The sequence below is a fragment of the Anas acuta genome, chromosome 1 (assembly GCF_963932015.1).
Source record: "Anas acuta chromosome 1, bAnaAcu1.1, whole genome shotgun sequence".
In the NCBI taxonomy this organism is placed as follows: domain Eukaryota; kingdom Metazoa; phylum Chordata; class Aves; order Anseriformes; family Anatidae; genus Anas; species Anas acuta.
Window position 1 is genome coordinate 163,393,661 of NC_088979.1, and position 13,682 is coordinate 163,407,342.

Consider the following 13,682-nt stretch of genomic DNA (forward strand, 5'->3'; position numbering starts at 1 on the left):
TCAAAGCTGTCTTAGGTAGGTTAAAGCTTGTGTCTACAAGCTTTATGTGGCTGAAGAATACATTGGCTGACTCTAAAGTGGAGTCAGATTTATGTGATGAATTGTATTTCAGGCTAGCTAAAGCAGCTAGTAGGCACCCTTTTCCTAATATAGATAGGGCCTTAAGGGTCTAGGAAAACAGAAAATCTTATCAACAATATTATTTGCAGGAGAACAAGATAGAGGAATGAAATTAATATAGTTCTTGAGAGGGGATATTTCTGCATTTGTAAATATAACAGCTAATTATATTTTTTCTCTATTTTGGAGATAATTCAGTTAGTAGAGATAGAACATGGGTGGTAAAACTTAGGCATAATAATCTGTGTAAATGAAGTTTATTTTAAAAACTTAGAACCATTTCAGAACTGTTTTAGTATGCTTTAACCCGAGAAATACATAATTACGTGACCAAAAAGATTCTTTTTCCATAGATAAATGCTTTAAGTGTGAATAGGTGATAGATTCCCAAACGAAGTATTTAAATCTGAGGAATTTCAGGAAGAACTCCTTTACAGTTCGGGTGACAGAGCACTGGAACAGGCTGCCCAGAGAGGTTGTGGAGTCTTCTTTGGAGATATTCAAAACCAACTTGGATGCCATCCTCTGTAATGTGCTCTAGGTGACCCTGCTTGAGCAGGGGGGTTGGACTAGATGATCTCTGGAGTCCCTTCCAACCTCAACCATTCTGTGATTCTGTGAAATCGTTAGCCAATTATTAACAAATGAAATATAGAAATAATATAGTCAGAAAATATCACAGAATCTGATTCTGCTTTTAATGTAGCTAATTTTATCTAAAGGATCTCAGAAGGGCTTTATGTCTTAAGCAACCCTTTAGCAACCTTCAGTTTCTACTTTTTCAACTTTCTCCGATCTATTTAATCTAAGGATTAAAAAACATGATGGTAAATTATAACAGCATTCTCAGAATGTTCTGTAATAGAAAACCAACAAATGCATTAAAAACTTTAAGGTCTTTAACAATGGTTTTACATATACACATATATTACATGCATACATATATACATTTATGTATGTGTACGTATTGATTTTTTTACCCAAATTGCCTGGGTTGGAAAATCTCTTTAAAGAGTCCTGACCTTGCATGGTTACTGTAGTAGCCCTTTGGCTTTGATTACAATTACTTGCTTACTCCGCAGGATTGTTGTGGGATTCCTGAGGATTTATTTTTAAGGTCTGTTGTTTTTAAAGGGCGTTGGATTACCCAAATCGTGGATGATTCATGTGAAAATATGGTAACTACCTCCTTAAAGATTTTTAATCTCCGGTGCAATAGATGGTATAATTAGGATTTCTGCATTAGCAGTACATACATTTTTCTGAAAGCCTAAAAGTTATGTTAAGGGTTTACTTGCACGGGTACTCACATCACACACACACATTTTGTTTGTAATTTTTTATGTTCTATTTAGAGAAAAGCAAATCTAAATTAAATAGGAAACACTATGTATTTTAAGTGAGTTGTAAGGCCACTAGCATGATGAACAGGTTATTATGTTACATGATATAGTACGTATGATGTATATAGTATATATGATACAGTAATTCATTTAATATCTTTAAAGGTTTTCTTCTAACTGCTTTGGTTTTCATACATTGTGAGTTTTTTTCTGACATTTAATGCATTTGTACAAAAATTACCGTTTGCTGACTTATTTGTAATTAACCCTTTAGATCATACCTCACTCCAGTACGGGATGAAGAGTCAGAGTCCCAAAGAAAAGCTAGATCCAGGCAAGCAAGACAGTCTAGAAGATCTACACAGGTATGGTTTTATTACAGCTTCTACATTTATGGGAACATATATAACTCCCTGAGTACAGTGAAGTTTTAATTTCCCATTAAAACTCCAAGTGATCAGTTGATCTTCCTGGTATAAACAACTTGTTACCAGATGAAGTAAATGCCTCTTAGTTCCTTTATATCCGTGAAAGCTTGAGGAGCCCTCATTATGTCCTGGAAAGTGCTTTTTCTGATCACCACAGAGTAATTTAACAGAAATTTGAAAGCAGAGATTCTTCCACTGAAGTTTTTGTTTGTGTTATGTGAAAGTGGCTTACTTGAGTAATTGTATCGCTTTTATGTAGATATCGGCTTTCAATTCACCAAGAACTAACAGCTTCTCTGTCAAGATTTTACTTGAGAATTAGGCATGGCATACAATATGTATATTTACATACATTTTTAAGTCTTTTCTGTATATGGACTATTGAAGAAAATGTGATTGAGTTGACCAACATATAGATATACGATGTGATCTGTGACACAGAAAATACACATTCAGCCCAGTTTCCATGGACACGTAAGAGTACTGGGGAAGAGGTTTTTGATATTTTGATATATTTGGAAGTTTTTCCCAATTTCTGTGAGAGCTACCTCATACTGAATTGCAGCCGTTGCAATCCTTGCATAGAAAAATATGTGATAGTAGCAAAATAGATGATGTCTAAACAGGACTTGAATGCTTTGTGGGCCCTGGAGCAATTACCAGCTACTATCTTCTGTAAAGTATGTCTACCCTTCTCTCTTTGTCTGCTGACAAACTGAGAATAATCAGCAAAATTGTCCTTAGATAAAACAAAACAAAGAAATACTTCAGCCAGCATCCTTATCTGCATTAAGGTCAGATCTATAACTAAATTATTTACTGACATTACTTTCAAACCTTTGTAATTCTAAACCCCTCAAATGTTTCTGGTTACCTTTCCTATTGAGAGATCACATTGTTTGACATGGGTTTATCGTAGTGGAGTTCTTTTCTACTTCTTGGTAGTAAGCCAGATCCTGGAAGATTGTTAAACCACAGAGCAATTCTTTTTGAATCTTTACAGTGGAAAAGCATAACAATCAATTAAATAACTAATGAGCTGGGAATTTGGCTTTGGAATAGGTCACAAAGAATTTTAAGCAGTATCTCCATAAGATAGATAAGCTGAAAATTGCAGTATAGAAAAGTTCTCTTTATATAAGAAGTTGCTTGCATCCTGGCTTCATTTGAAAACTAGCATTTAGCTAGATACAGCAAGGAGATAAGATATTAGTTACAACTTTCTGTAGTGCTCTCAGTGTATTTATTTGATGTGTCGTTAACCTAAAAATCCAGTTCCAGTGGGTGAATTTGTAGCTACCAATATTTCCGATTTTTTTAAGTATTGTATTTTCAGGTTCTTTCAAAAATGTTTATGATGGTTATGATGATATTTGAGGGAGCTAGTGTATTCTTCAATGATTTCTACGTGATTTTCTACATGATCTGTATGTACTAGTTCAACTAAAATGGTGTTACTAGAGAACCTGTGATAGATCACATTAGAGCAAACACTTGCTGCTAATCAGAGAGGAATATTTGGTTCCAGGATTCAAGAGAAAGGTTTATAGGTAGAATATGTAGGTAGAATGCATTTTTTTTAATTGAGAGAATTAATTTTCTTAAGCTGATTTTTATATTTAATAATAAATAATGTGATCATCTACATTAATACAAGCTGAATGATACGTTGTACCGTTGTTTGCTGACTGCTATTTTCACAGGGTGTAACACTGACAGATCTTCAAGAAGCAGAAAAAACTATAGGAAGAAATCGTCCCACACGAACCAGAGAACAAGAAAATGAAGAAAAGGAAAAGGAAGAGAAAGAAAAGCAAGACAAAGAAAAACAAGAAGAAAAGAAAGAATCTGAAACTAAAGATGATGATTATAGACAAAGATATTCCCGAACTGTTGAAGAGGTATTTTCATGATGGGTCTCTTTAGGTAGAGAAATTATATGAATCTTAACTCCAACTATAACACTGTAATTTTGGTATTACTGTAAACAATCATTTACATATTTAATGTTTTAATATCCTGTGGTTTATGTTTGTTTAATCTTTGTAAATTAATTTTGACATTTTTCTGCTGAATAGCCATATCATCGCTATAGACCAACTTCAACTTCAACTTCTTCATCATCCACCTCCTCGCTCTCCACCTCCACTAGCTCTCTTTCAACTTCAAGTCAACTAAACAGACCAAACAGCCTTATAGGTATAACTTCTGCCTATTCTCGGAGTGGAACAAAGGAAAGTGAGAGAGGTAGGACTACCGTCTGTGAAGTTGTGTTTTTTTTTTCTTTTAATTGCCAAAGGGCAATTTATGTTTGTAAAGACTGTTCAAAATGGGGTGTGATGTGTAAGACCTCTCATAGATATACATCACTCCAGATTCTTGTAACAAATTCCAAAACTTGCATGTAGAGAGGAAAAAAGACTTCGAGGACTTGATGGTGTTTTTCAGTCTTACGGCGTGTGAGTCTGGGTTCATTTCTGCTTTCAAACAGCAACTGTCACAGAATTTCACGCTTCAGAGTTTAAATGTGCAGATATTGAGGAGGAATTTTACTTGATTAAATAATTGGTAACTAATTGGAGAGGAGGGTTAGTCTTACAGTGAAGGAATGAAACGATGCTTTAATGGTTTCATGAGCATCTGAAAACAGGAGAGAAAGAGATACTTCTGGTGGTAGTGTGGTGTTAGTTCATAATACATAGTGCAACCACACTAATATCTAACCGGTTTATATAATTTTACACTGAAGATGAGATGCTCGATTCAGGGATCAGAAAGGTGCTTTTCCTTGATGTCACAGATTTTTTGCCTAGAGTTTTATTCAAATATGAATCATCTGCTATAATTCTTTAAAAATACTGTACCTGATCAGTTGCCTGTCAAAGGATGAAGCTGTTGACATACATTGTGATCCCTGTTCTCTCTCAGAGGTGCGACACTGTTAAACTGGGAGAAACATATTAATTCAAATTATTGATTAGATATAGGATTACTGATTGAAATTGAGAATTCTGTTATACAGAGGCTCAGATTAGATGATCCATTGATCAAATCTCCATGAACTATGCATCAGTATCACCTGGTTCTCTATATTGGTATTTTCTGAACAAGTTGTTAGTACTAAGCTTCAGTGATAAGATTTCTGATTTTGTTCCCCTCCGTCCTAACATGAACTGAAATTTGTAATAAAAATTTTCAGTACTGCATGCTTACTTTAGGAAACTCTTTCTAGACTGTTCTATGGAAAAAAAAAAAAAAAAAAAGTAAATATTAGCTACAGCAGGTTTTTTTTTCAAATTATGATTTTAGGAGGAGAAATACATTACTGTCTGAAAGCTCAAAGGTAAATCATCAATTACTAGGAAAGGTCGGTGTTCAGCATGAATACTTATATTTCTTTCTTCTTTGTTTAATTCTTGCTTCATGCTGAAAAATTCATTTACCTCTGAAGAGCAGTGATGATACAGTTAAGTTAGTAGGGATGCTGTGATTTGAACTCAACTCTATGGTTTCTTTCTCATAAAGGAATAGCAAACTGAACAAACTACCTAACAGGTAAATAACTTCTGTTTGGGCAGGTTTGTTTAATTCTCTTTTTTGTGCAAGTTACTTGTAGGACACCAAACACAATTCTGAGGTATTATGTCAGTTTTGAACTGCAATTGCATTTCTTTTAAAGAAAAAGGAAATCTGTATTACAGTGTTATTTTAATCTTTGAGGTCCAATTTTATTATTCCTTAGATGGGAAAATGAAGAAGACTAATGAGAAAGGGAACTCTAAGGAGGACTTAACAAACGTTTAAAACATATATTTTTAATAAGGAATTTTTGATGTAAGCAAAAAAATCTTGTTTGAAGGATGATAAAGAACTATCTTATCCCTTGTACTTTTATATAACTACTGACACAAATGTTAATGAATTATTATGTGAAAGTTTTGAAAATTGAATTTTATGTGTAATTTATGGTGTGTTACTGTACACTGAAGCATTTTGTTTACGTAACTGTTTAGGTGGAATTAGTATTTTGCAATTGTTGTTCAACAATTGGAATGGTATTTATTTTAGAGCTATGTTCTGAGGAATGCATATTACAGCAAACCCTGTGGTGAGGTTTGTAGCGAATTTATTTCAGGTAAAAATATTAATTTTAAGCATTTTAGAGACTGAGAAAATTTCAGTAGATTTTCAGAAAATCAGGTTGTCTCAAATGAACAAGAAAGTTGTCATTAACAGAAGGGGGCAAAAAAGAGGAAGAAAAGGAAGAAGATAAGTCACAGCCTAAATCTATACGGGAAAGGCGGCGACCAAGAGAAAAACGACGATCTACAGGAGTTTCCTTTTGGACTCAAGATGTAAGTAAAAGACAAACTACCATCAATCAGCTACTGCTGATTTATAGCCATAGTTTGTAGCAATATGGAATGCATATAGTGCATTCTTAACATGGAGAACCATTTAGAATAATAGAGTATTTCACTAATTTGTTCTGGAGAAAATGGTACTCGTTCATTCTGTTTCTCCATTGTGAAGCTTTCAGGAGCAAATTCAAAATCAAGTCTAAGTTATGCTGATAATGGTGAAAAAAAATCTAGAATACTGTAATAACCTTAATGTAATAGAAATTAATCATAATCTTAAAAAAATAATAAAAAATTGAACAATTCTTTTCTGTTGCATGCATACCAAAGCTATAAGAATGAGGCTCATTATCTGGCATGTTACAAGTAGCTATATACTTAAAGCTGAAAGAACTGTTGTCAAATTAGAAGGAATATCGCCAGTGTTTCAGCAGGTTACCTTTCCCTTTTCTTTGTCATAGGAACAGCATATAATTTTGTAAAAGTAAGATTTTTCTGTGCCAAATGCAAAGCTGTTTCCTCTGCTGGTACTGAAAGCAAGTGCTTATAGATAGGTAGAATTCTACGACTCTTAGCTTTTGATATTAAAAATACAGAACACATTAAATTCTCAGAAAGCTTTCAACAGCTTAACTGTTTTCTTTATCCCTCCTCTTTCACCAGAGTGATGAAAATGATCAGGAGCACCAGTCAGATTCAGAAGAAGGAACAAATAAGAAAGAAACTCAGGTAATTACAAAAAATTCTAACTTTATAACATATATCCTAATTGTAAAACTTTCAGTGCAGTTGGATTCAAATAAAGTAGTGCATATGATGAAGTCCTTATGAGTGCTTTCTTAGTCATAATTTGATTCTGTGTTTCAGTGCCATTTCCTTTGCAGATTTATAGTGAAAATCTTGTCTTCTAGTATATATACAAACTGCAGAATTTTATAACAATTCTAATGTGTTAACAACAGGTAAAACTGTCTTTTTCTCTTCCATTCTGATTATGTAGAATACATTTCTGGGTACTAAACCCAGAAGGTCTCGGTGAAATTTCTGACATATAGGTCAGGGACATGTTGCAGCAAGTAACTGGAGTGAGTTTTCAGATTCTACCATATATCTTTGTTTCATCTGCTCTGTTATTTTCAGTGGAATGATGTCCTCTGACAAATACACAATAGAACCTTTTTAAATTAAAAAGTGGTGTTGATAATGTAATAAACATCTAATGTGAGAAAATGTTAATATAAGAAAGCTTAGAAAGTTAAAGAGCACAATGCACCTTATTTCTATGTTGAAGAAAAAAGATTTCTGAACATCCTAATTCAGTATGGTTAGTTTTGTTAAAAAGTCAATGGCAAACAGTATGGCTTTATTTGATGCAAAAAATCCTTATAAAATGATGCATAAGAGTGGGATAAAGTAGGCTTAAAAAGGACGTAGTAACTTAAGCTATACTATAAAATGGTGTAGCAGAATGTATTTCTTTTGACCTAATGCCTGGAGTAACACACTAGGGAATCAGGGTCATTATTGAGTAATAAAACTCGAGTGATGTAAAAGCTTCCATTACATTTCCTTAACTGGTTTAGATGTTGATTCGTTCTGTCCCCTTTTGTTTTGCTCTATTTTTGATTCCACTGTCATGTTAACATAAATACTTAGTCCTGTTTCCTCTCCTCCCACCAGTAGCTGTTGTCAGATCTCTAATTATTAGAGATCTGTAGTTATTTCATATTCTATTCTCTAGAAACTTGTTCTGGTAGAATGCAGTCATTGTAATAGAATTAGACTTGATAAAACTACAGTGAAGTAGTGGTAAATCAGGCGTAAAACAGCTTATCAGTGCTTTAAAACATTATGCAGATTTCAAGTAGTTTCCTCTCCTTGATGAACAGCTATTTAGAGTTTTTCAATGATAAACAAAGAACTAAATAACTAACTTTTTACAGTACAGTATTTTGCTGCCTCTAGAAAAAAAGAAGTGGAATAGACTTCAAGCATTCTAATGGCAATCTGTTCCCAATTCTATGACCAAAAAAAATGTATTTTTTGATTCTACATCAATTCCACTTTTCTTTTTGCAATTGCTAAATCCACTTACAATTGACACAAATCTTGCATGTTTTATTGTAGAAAATTTGTGATTATTTGGCTATAAATCCTTTTCATTTTTGAGAGAAGGAAAGAGATGGAATAAATTCAAATTATAAAGGGAGGCTAACATTCAGAAAATATTTATGCTTTTTAAATTGTACTGAATATTTGATGCACTACTCAGAAAACAGAAGTCTTTGGAAAGACTGAAATTCTCTGTTACTCCCTTATGTGGTGCTGCTGTTGGTTTTTTTACTTGTTGAAGCTACAAGCCAGAAGTAGAAGATGGTAACTATAAACTCTGAAGAGCTTTGGCGGTAACTCAGGAATTTAGAGGAGGTCAAAAACAAGCCTTGCACATGCTACAAAGAAAACTAAAGGGCCTTAGACAAAATAATTTCTAGCCTGAAATCTTTAAGGAACTTGACAAATGCTTATGCTTTTCATTTCTGTGGTCTTTGAAAGAACTGTCTTACAAGATTTCAGTTTGTGCTTTCTTGTTCCCTATACAGAACTACCTTTTGACATCTCAGTTGATCATTAAAGGAGAACAAAAAGGAGAACTATTAAAATGAAGTCAAATTTTGCTAGCGCTATGACAGTTGGAGGCTGCTGTAATGAAATTTTGTTTAGGCTAAGAGATGAAAAATTCTTTGCAAAACAAATGACATGTTACTTACAGGAAATTGTTGTTCCTCTAAGAAGGATAATCTTACGTTGTAGGAAGGCAGTTCAAATATAAGCAAGTCTGCAGATCATTTTGGCAGCTGAGGGATTTTATATAACAAACTGTTCCAGTGAAGCCTCTTTTTCAGTTACATTTTTGCTTTTATAATCCAACACTCATCTCATGGATTTCATTCTGAAATTGAGACTGTGAAGAAATAACTTGTTTTTGTAGACAGATACATTTTACCAGTGTAGCATTCTTGGGAAATGGAGAACGTTACTTGCACCAACTTGTTCTAACTTTTGGTTTCTAGGAAAGGTTATGTCTGAACTCTGGGGTAAGAAAGAGATAGGAATTAGGAACCATGCTGTTGGTAGCCAGTGTGCCAGAAATAGGTATAGACCTTTTACGTGTGGGTAAATCTGACCTGAATTTAGTGAATAGGGAACAACAGAAAGTAAAGGATTGCTCAGTCTTAACCAATATAGGCATTTGTTATGTCACTGAAGAAGAACCATTTTTGAAAAGCACAACAAATTTCCAGGAAGGTGAAAAAACAATTTTACCAGAACATAGTTCAGTAATAAATTTCCATAAAGCACAGCTTTGAACGTACATACCAAAGTGATCTGTGGAACAGCTCACATTATTGTCAAACATGCCTAAACAGCTCTCTTTCTTGGCTGGCTTGAAGGGGAAGATGTGTTTAGATTACTGATTTAAGTTCTGTTGATGTAGTCTTCAGGAATTAGTATGATATCTTCCTTTTTGATAATTAGATTTTACTTTGAGTTGAACTTCATCTGTGGATTAAGATTCGCAAGATTTCTTTGCTTTTTGAAGTTATTTGGGCTAGCTATTTGTCCTTAAGCAAAAATAGCTCAAATATGAATATTGAAATCTGATTTATTATTAGTGGAATGCTGACCAGACAGTCAAAAAGACTTAAGGTATAACAGAGTTGCCAAGTCTTGTGATGATGTGGAAAGTGGTGTTTGCTGTGCTTTTTAAAATTTTATTCCCCTTACTGCTGCTTTTTTCTCAGTGAGCCACCTTGCCATTCCTTTCCATTCTAGCCATCTTTTGTTCATGGAAGTATGTCTTCTGTTACTGGAAATGGTGCCCCCGTGGCACAATAATATAGATAATGAATGAAAAAGAAGCCAGTAACTTCTAGGAGATGAGGAAATTTGGAGCAGAATTCAAGCACACAAAATCAAGGGTATTTGACAGTTAAGCTTTTCGTGGTATGAATATTTGCAGGGGAAGGAATATGGAATATGTGTGGTGAAGGAGAAATAGCTTGTACTTGGGCAGGAGATGAGAATGGGAACATGATCTGTTAGATAAATGATCTGCTTAGAAGTGGGCAAAAGACAGATATCAATTGACAGTGATACAAATTGTATAACCTCTATTATCAGTTTGTCCTGTTCTCATTAGCATTGAAGCTTGGAGTGCACTTGAACTACACTCAGAAAGACACCTATAGAAGTGTGGGGGCAGCATAAAAAAAACAAACAAAAAAAAAACCACACATTAAAACAGCAAAACTAAAATCTCCCCTGAGATGGTGTATTTAAAAATAATTACGAATTTAAATAGTTACTACAACAGTGGTTAGTTTAAATTAAATTAACTGAAATTATTTAATATGGAATCAGATATGTGACTTCTGAAGGTTGAAAGATAGCAATATTAGAATAATGAATGTCATTAGCGCTTCTAATTCTGTGGGAATAAACATGAGAAACTGGCATTACTAGCACTGGTTATACATTGTACTCAGACCTTGTTTCTTAGTTTCATGGCTGTGGCAGTTTTATACAAGTACTGATTCACCCAGTGTAGACAATTCGTAAAATTAATATTTTATTTCCGTTACTAGAAATTACCCTAACCTCACCAAAATGTGACGTATGTTTGGAAGCCCAGTGTACATTTTCAAATACAGTGTGTTTGAGGGGAAGGACCCTCTTATGGTCTGTATAAACTGGTAGCTTAGGGTTAGTGTCAAGTCAGCTGGTGTAGATGAGGATACATACGCTTTCGTTTTTCCTTACGCCTTGGGTGCTGCTTTATGTAACTTCAGCTGTCACAGTCTCACAGTCTGCTCAGTTCTGTGAATGTATTAAGAGCACCCATCTCATGTAATTTGGATGTGCAGAGATATATAGCAGTGTTGGTCTCATTTGTCTTCAAACCAACTTTATGCAAAGTCCATAGACTTAGAGTTACAATTAAAAGAACAAAAAAAGTAAAAAATTAAACTGTGAAAAGTTGTGAATGAACTAAGAGAAATCAAAGGGGAAAATGAAAAAAATAAATAAATAAATAAAACACCACTCCCCAAAAAAAACGTATTTTGTGACAAGTGAGGGAAAGAACAGGCACGTGCTTGAGAAACGTGCTCCTCTCCTCATGAGCTCTGGGGGCTGGATGCTGCTTGAAGCCCAGCAGCAGGGCTTCACAGCTTTCAGGAAATGCAAACTGCTGACGTACACTTTCCTGATGATCACGGAGTCCTGGCCCTGCTGCTCAGTTTCCAGATCTCAGCCGGGAGAATGAGAATGGGCTGGGTCGTTGCTTCCCTGTCTCCAGGACTGTCTTATGTCACTCGCTCCTGTGGTCTTCCTCTGCAGAGCTGGAAAGTTCTGTTTGCAAAATGTTCCCTGTGTGACTTAATAACTTGCTTTTCCATTTGGGAAGCTGTACAGCAGCAGGTTAATGGAGATCCATGAGGCTTTCACATTCCCATGACATCATGGGGAGCCCACTAGAAGCAAGGAAAAACAGCTTTTAGAACCCTCTTTGTTAAGAAATAATGCAGGAGTGGTGTCATCACATTAGCTAAAGGGTAAAAGGCTTAGTGTTTTTGTTCATATGGTGTCCCTTCAAAGTAAAAAGAGAAAACATAAAGTATTTGTGGACAAAGGATCCTCTGTTTTGTTAAGGTGAGAAGGAAGGAGTAAGCAGTGGGAAAAAGGTTTCTGTAGGTCATCAATTATGGAGTGATATTCGGTAATCTCAATCTCATATGGATCTTAATCTTTAGATATGCAACATATGATTCATACTTAGGTGGAAGTTAAAAATGTTGTGGCCAGTAGCTTAAAAACTAACCAGGCGTAGCTATGTGACACCTAACTGCAATGATTTCTACAAAAATCTCCTAAGTTTTCAGCATTATTCATGCCCATACAGAAAATAACAATATTTTGATAGGAGTTGTTAGTCTGTTGCACATACTTTTGATAAACCATGTGTAGTAAATCCACTTCAAGGTGTCAAAGGGGAAATTGAGTGTGTTATGGAGAATGTGACTATTTTCCTCAATGTAGGATAAAAAAAAAAAAAAAACTCCACTCCACTACCCCCAAAAAACAAGCACAGGAGAAAGCTCCAGCCACTGCCAGGTGAACATCATTGGATGATATCCAGGGGAATATACAGTGGAGTTTCTTGAGTGAAATGTCTTCACTCAAGATTATTATAAAAATCAGAATAAATGATGAATATGTATTGACCACCCAGAGGGGAAAAAGGCTTATGTGAGTGATGTAATGCTTCGAGGACACTCCCTCAGGCTTAAGTCATCACTTTTAATTAAATTTCACTCATCAAGTAAAGTGAATGTACTATCTGCCTGTGGATGCACCTGTAATGAATTAATTAATTAATATAAAAAATGAAATTACATAATTTAGATCTAGTCTAGTAAGTGCTTCCTTATGTAGTTGGTATAGCAGCTAGTTTCCCATTGACGTATGTTGACGCAATGATCTTCTAGCTTATTTTACATTATTATTGTAAGCTGAAGTCATTATTATGTTGACCTTTCAAAAACATTATTGCTACTGTTACAGAAGAAGAAGAGGAATAGGGAAGTCAGAGAATAGGGTCCCCCAGCTGGGGGTCAAGTTGCAGAATGCACCAACTGCTGAACTGATTGTTACGTTAAGGACAGTCCAGAATTTTAAAGTGTAATGCTAATATCCTTGTAAACCACATTTTGGCAAACACATTTCCAGCACATGCTTCTCTTCTGTTCCAGACAACAACATTGCAACTTGACAATCCTACTGGATAGCATGTGCGCTGTAACATAATTGTTGAGTTATGCTTGTTTACAGATTGTTATATATTTTATTTAAATAAATTACTAATTTGATCTCTTCTTTTTCTCTCTTTTTACTCTTCCCAACCTCAGAGTGATAGCCTTTCAAGGTATGTGTGATTTAAGTAAATTAATTTAATTTTTTTACACTTTTTAGTCACATATTCTCATTTAAATTTGTTTATGTACAAATTCAGCTTTACCTCAGTATTGAGTTGGGTTGAACTTCAAAAGGCATTAGTCGCACTTAAAATTTACATATACATTTAAAGTAGTACTGCAATTAAAGTAATCCTTGCCAGAAGTTGGACTCAGACGTCCCTGTGGGTCCCTTCCTCAGTATTCTATGATATATTTTTAAGAATAGGTCTTCAAAAATAAAGAAGTAAAATATCTAAACCAGTATAAAATCCTTTAAAACATTTAAATATTTACCTGAATTAAATATTTTAATTTAATTTTTAAAATTTCACGGCATAAAAGGTAGGTATTTACTTGGCATGGTGGGCGGTTTTAAAACATTTTCATTCAGAGAATCTTGAAGTATACTGAAGA

At 34.5% G+C, this 13,682-nt stretch overlaps 1 protein-coding gene across 6 annotated transcripts in view; it reads left to right on the top strand.

The window, feature by feature from the left end:
- The window catches only part of PPP1R12A (protein phosphatase 1 regulatory subunit 12A), a 124,860-nt gene that overhangs the window by 96,111 nt on the left and 15,067 nt on the right, over positions 1 to 13,682 (top strand). For 4 of the 6 annotated variants that reach the window (XM_068669102.1, XM_068669101.1, XM_068669103.1 and 1 more), the window contains 5 exons: positions 1,738 to 1,828; positions 3,595 to 3,792; positions 3,970 to 4,138; positions 6,128 to 6,246; positions 6,916 to 12,397. In XM_068669102.1, coding sequence (XP_068525203.1) covers positions 1,738 to 1,828; positions 3,595 to 3,792; positions 3,970 to 4,138; positions 6,128 to 6,246; positions 6,916 to 7,083 — 745 coding nt within the window. In that variant the 3' untranslated portion in view covers positions 7,084 to 12,397. Of the gene's footprint in view, positions 1 to 1,737; positions 1,829 to 3,594; positions 3,793 to 3,969; positions 4,139 to 6,127; positions 6,247 to 6,915; positions 12,398 to 13,220; positions 13,238 to 13,682 lie in introns of those variants that run through there. The other 2 variants (XM_068669106.1, XM_068669107.1) reach the window with 1 other exon arrangement.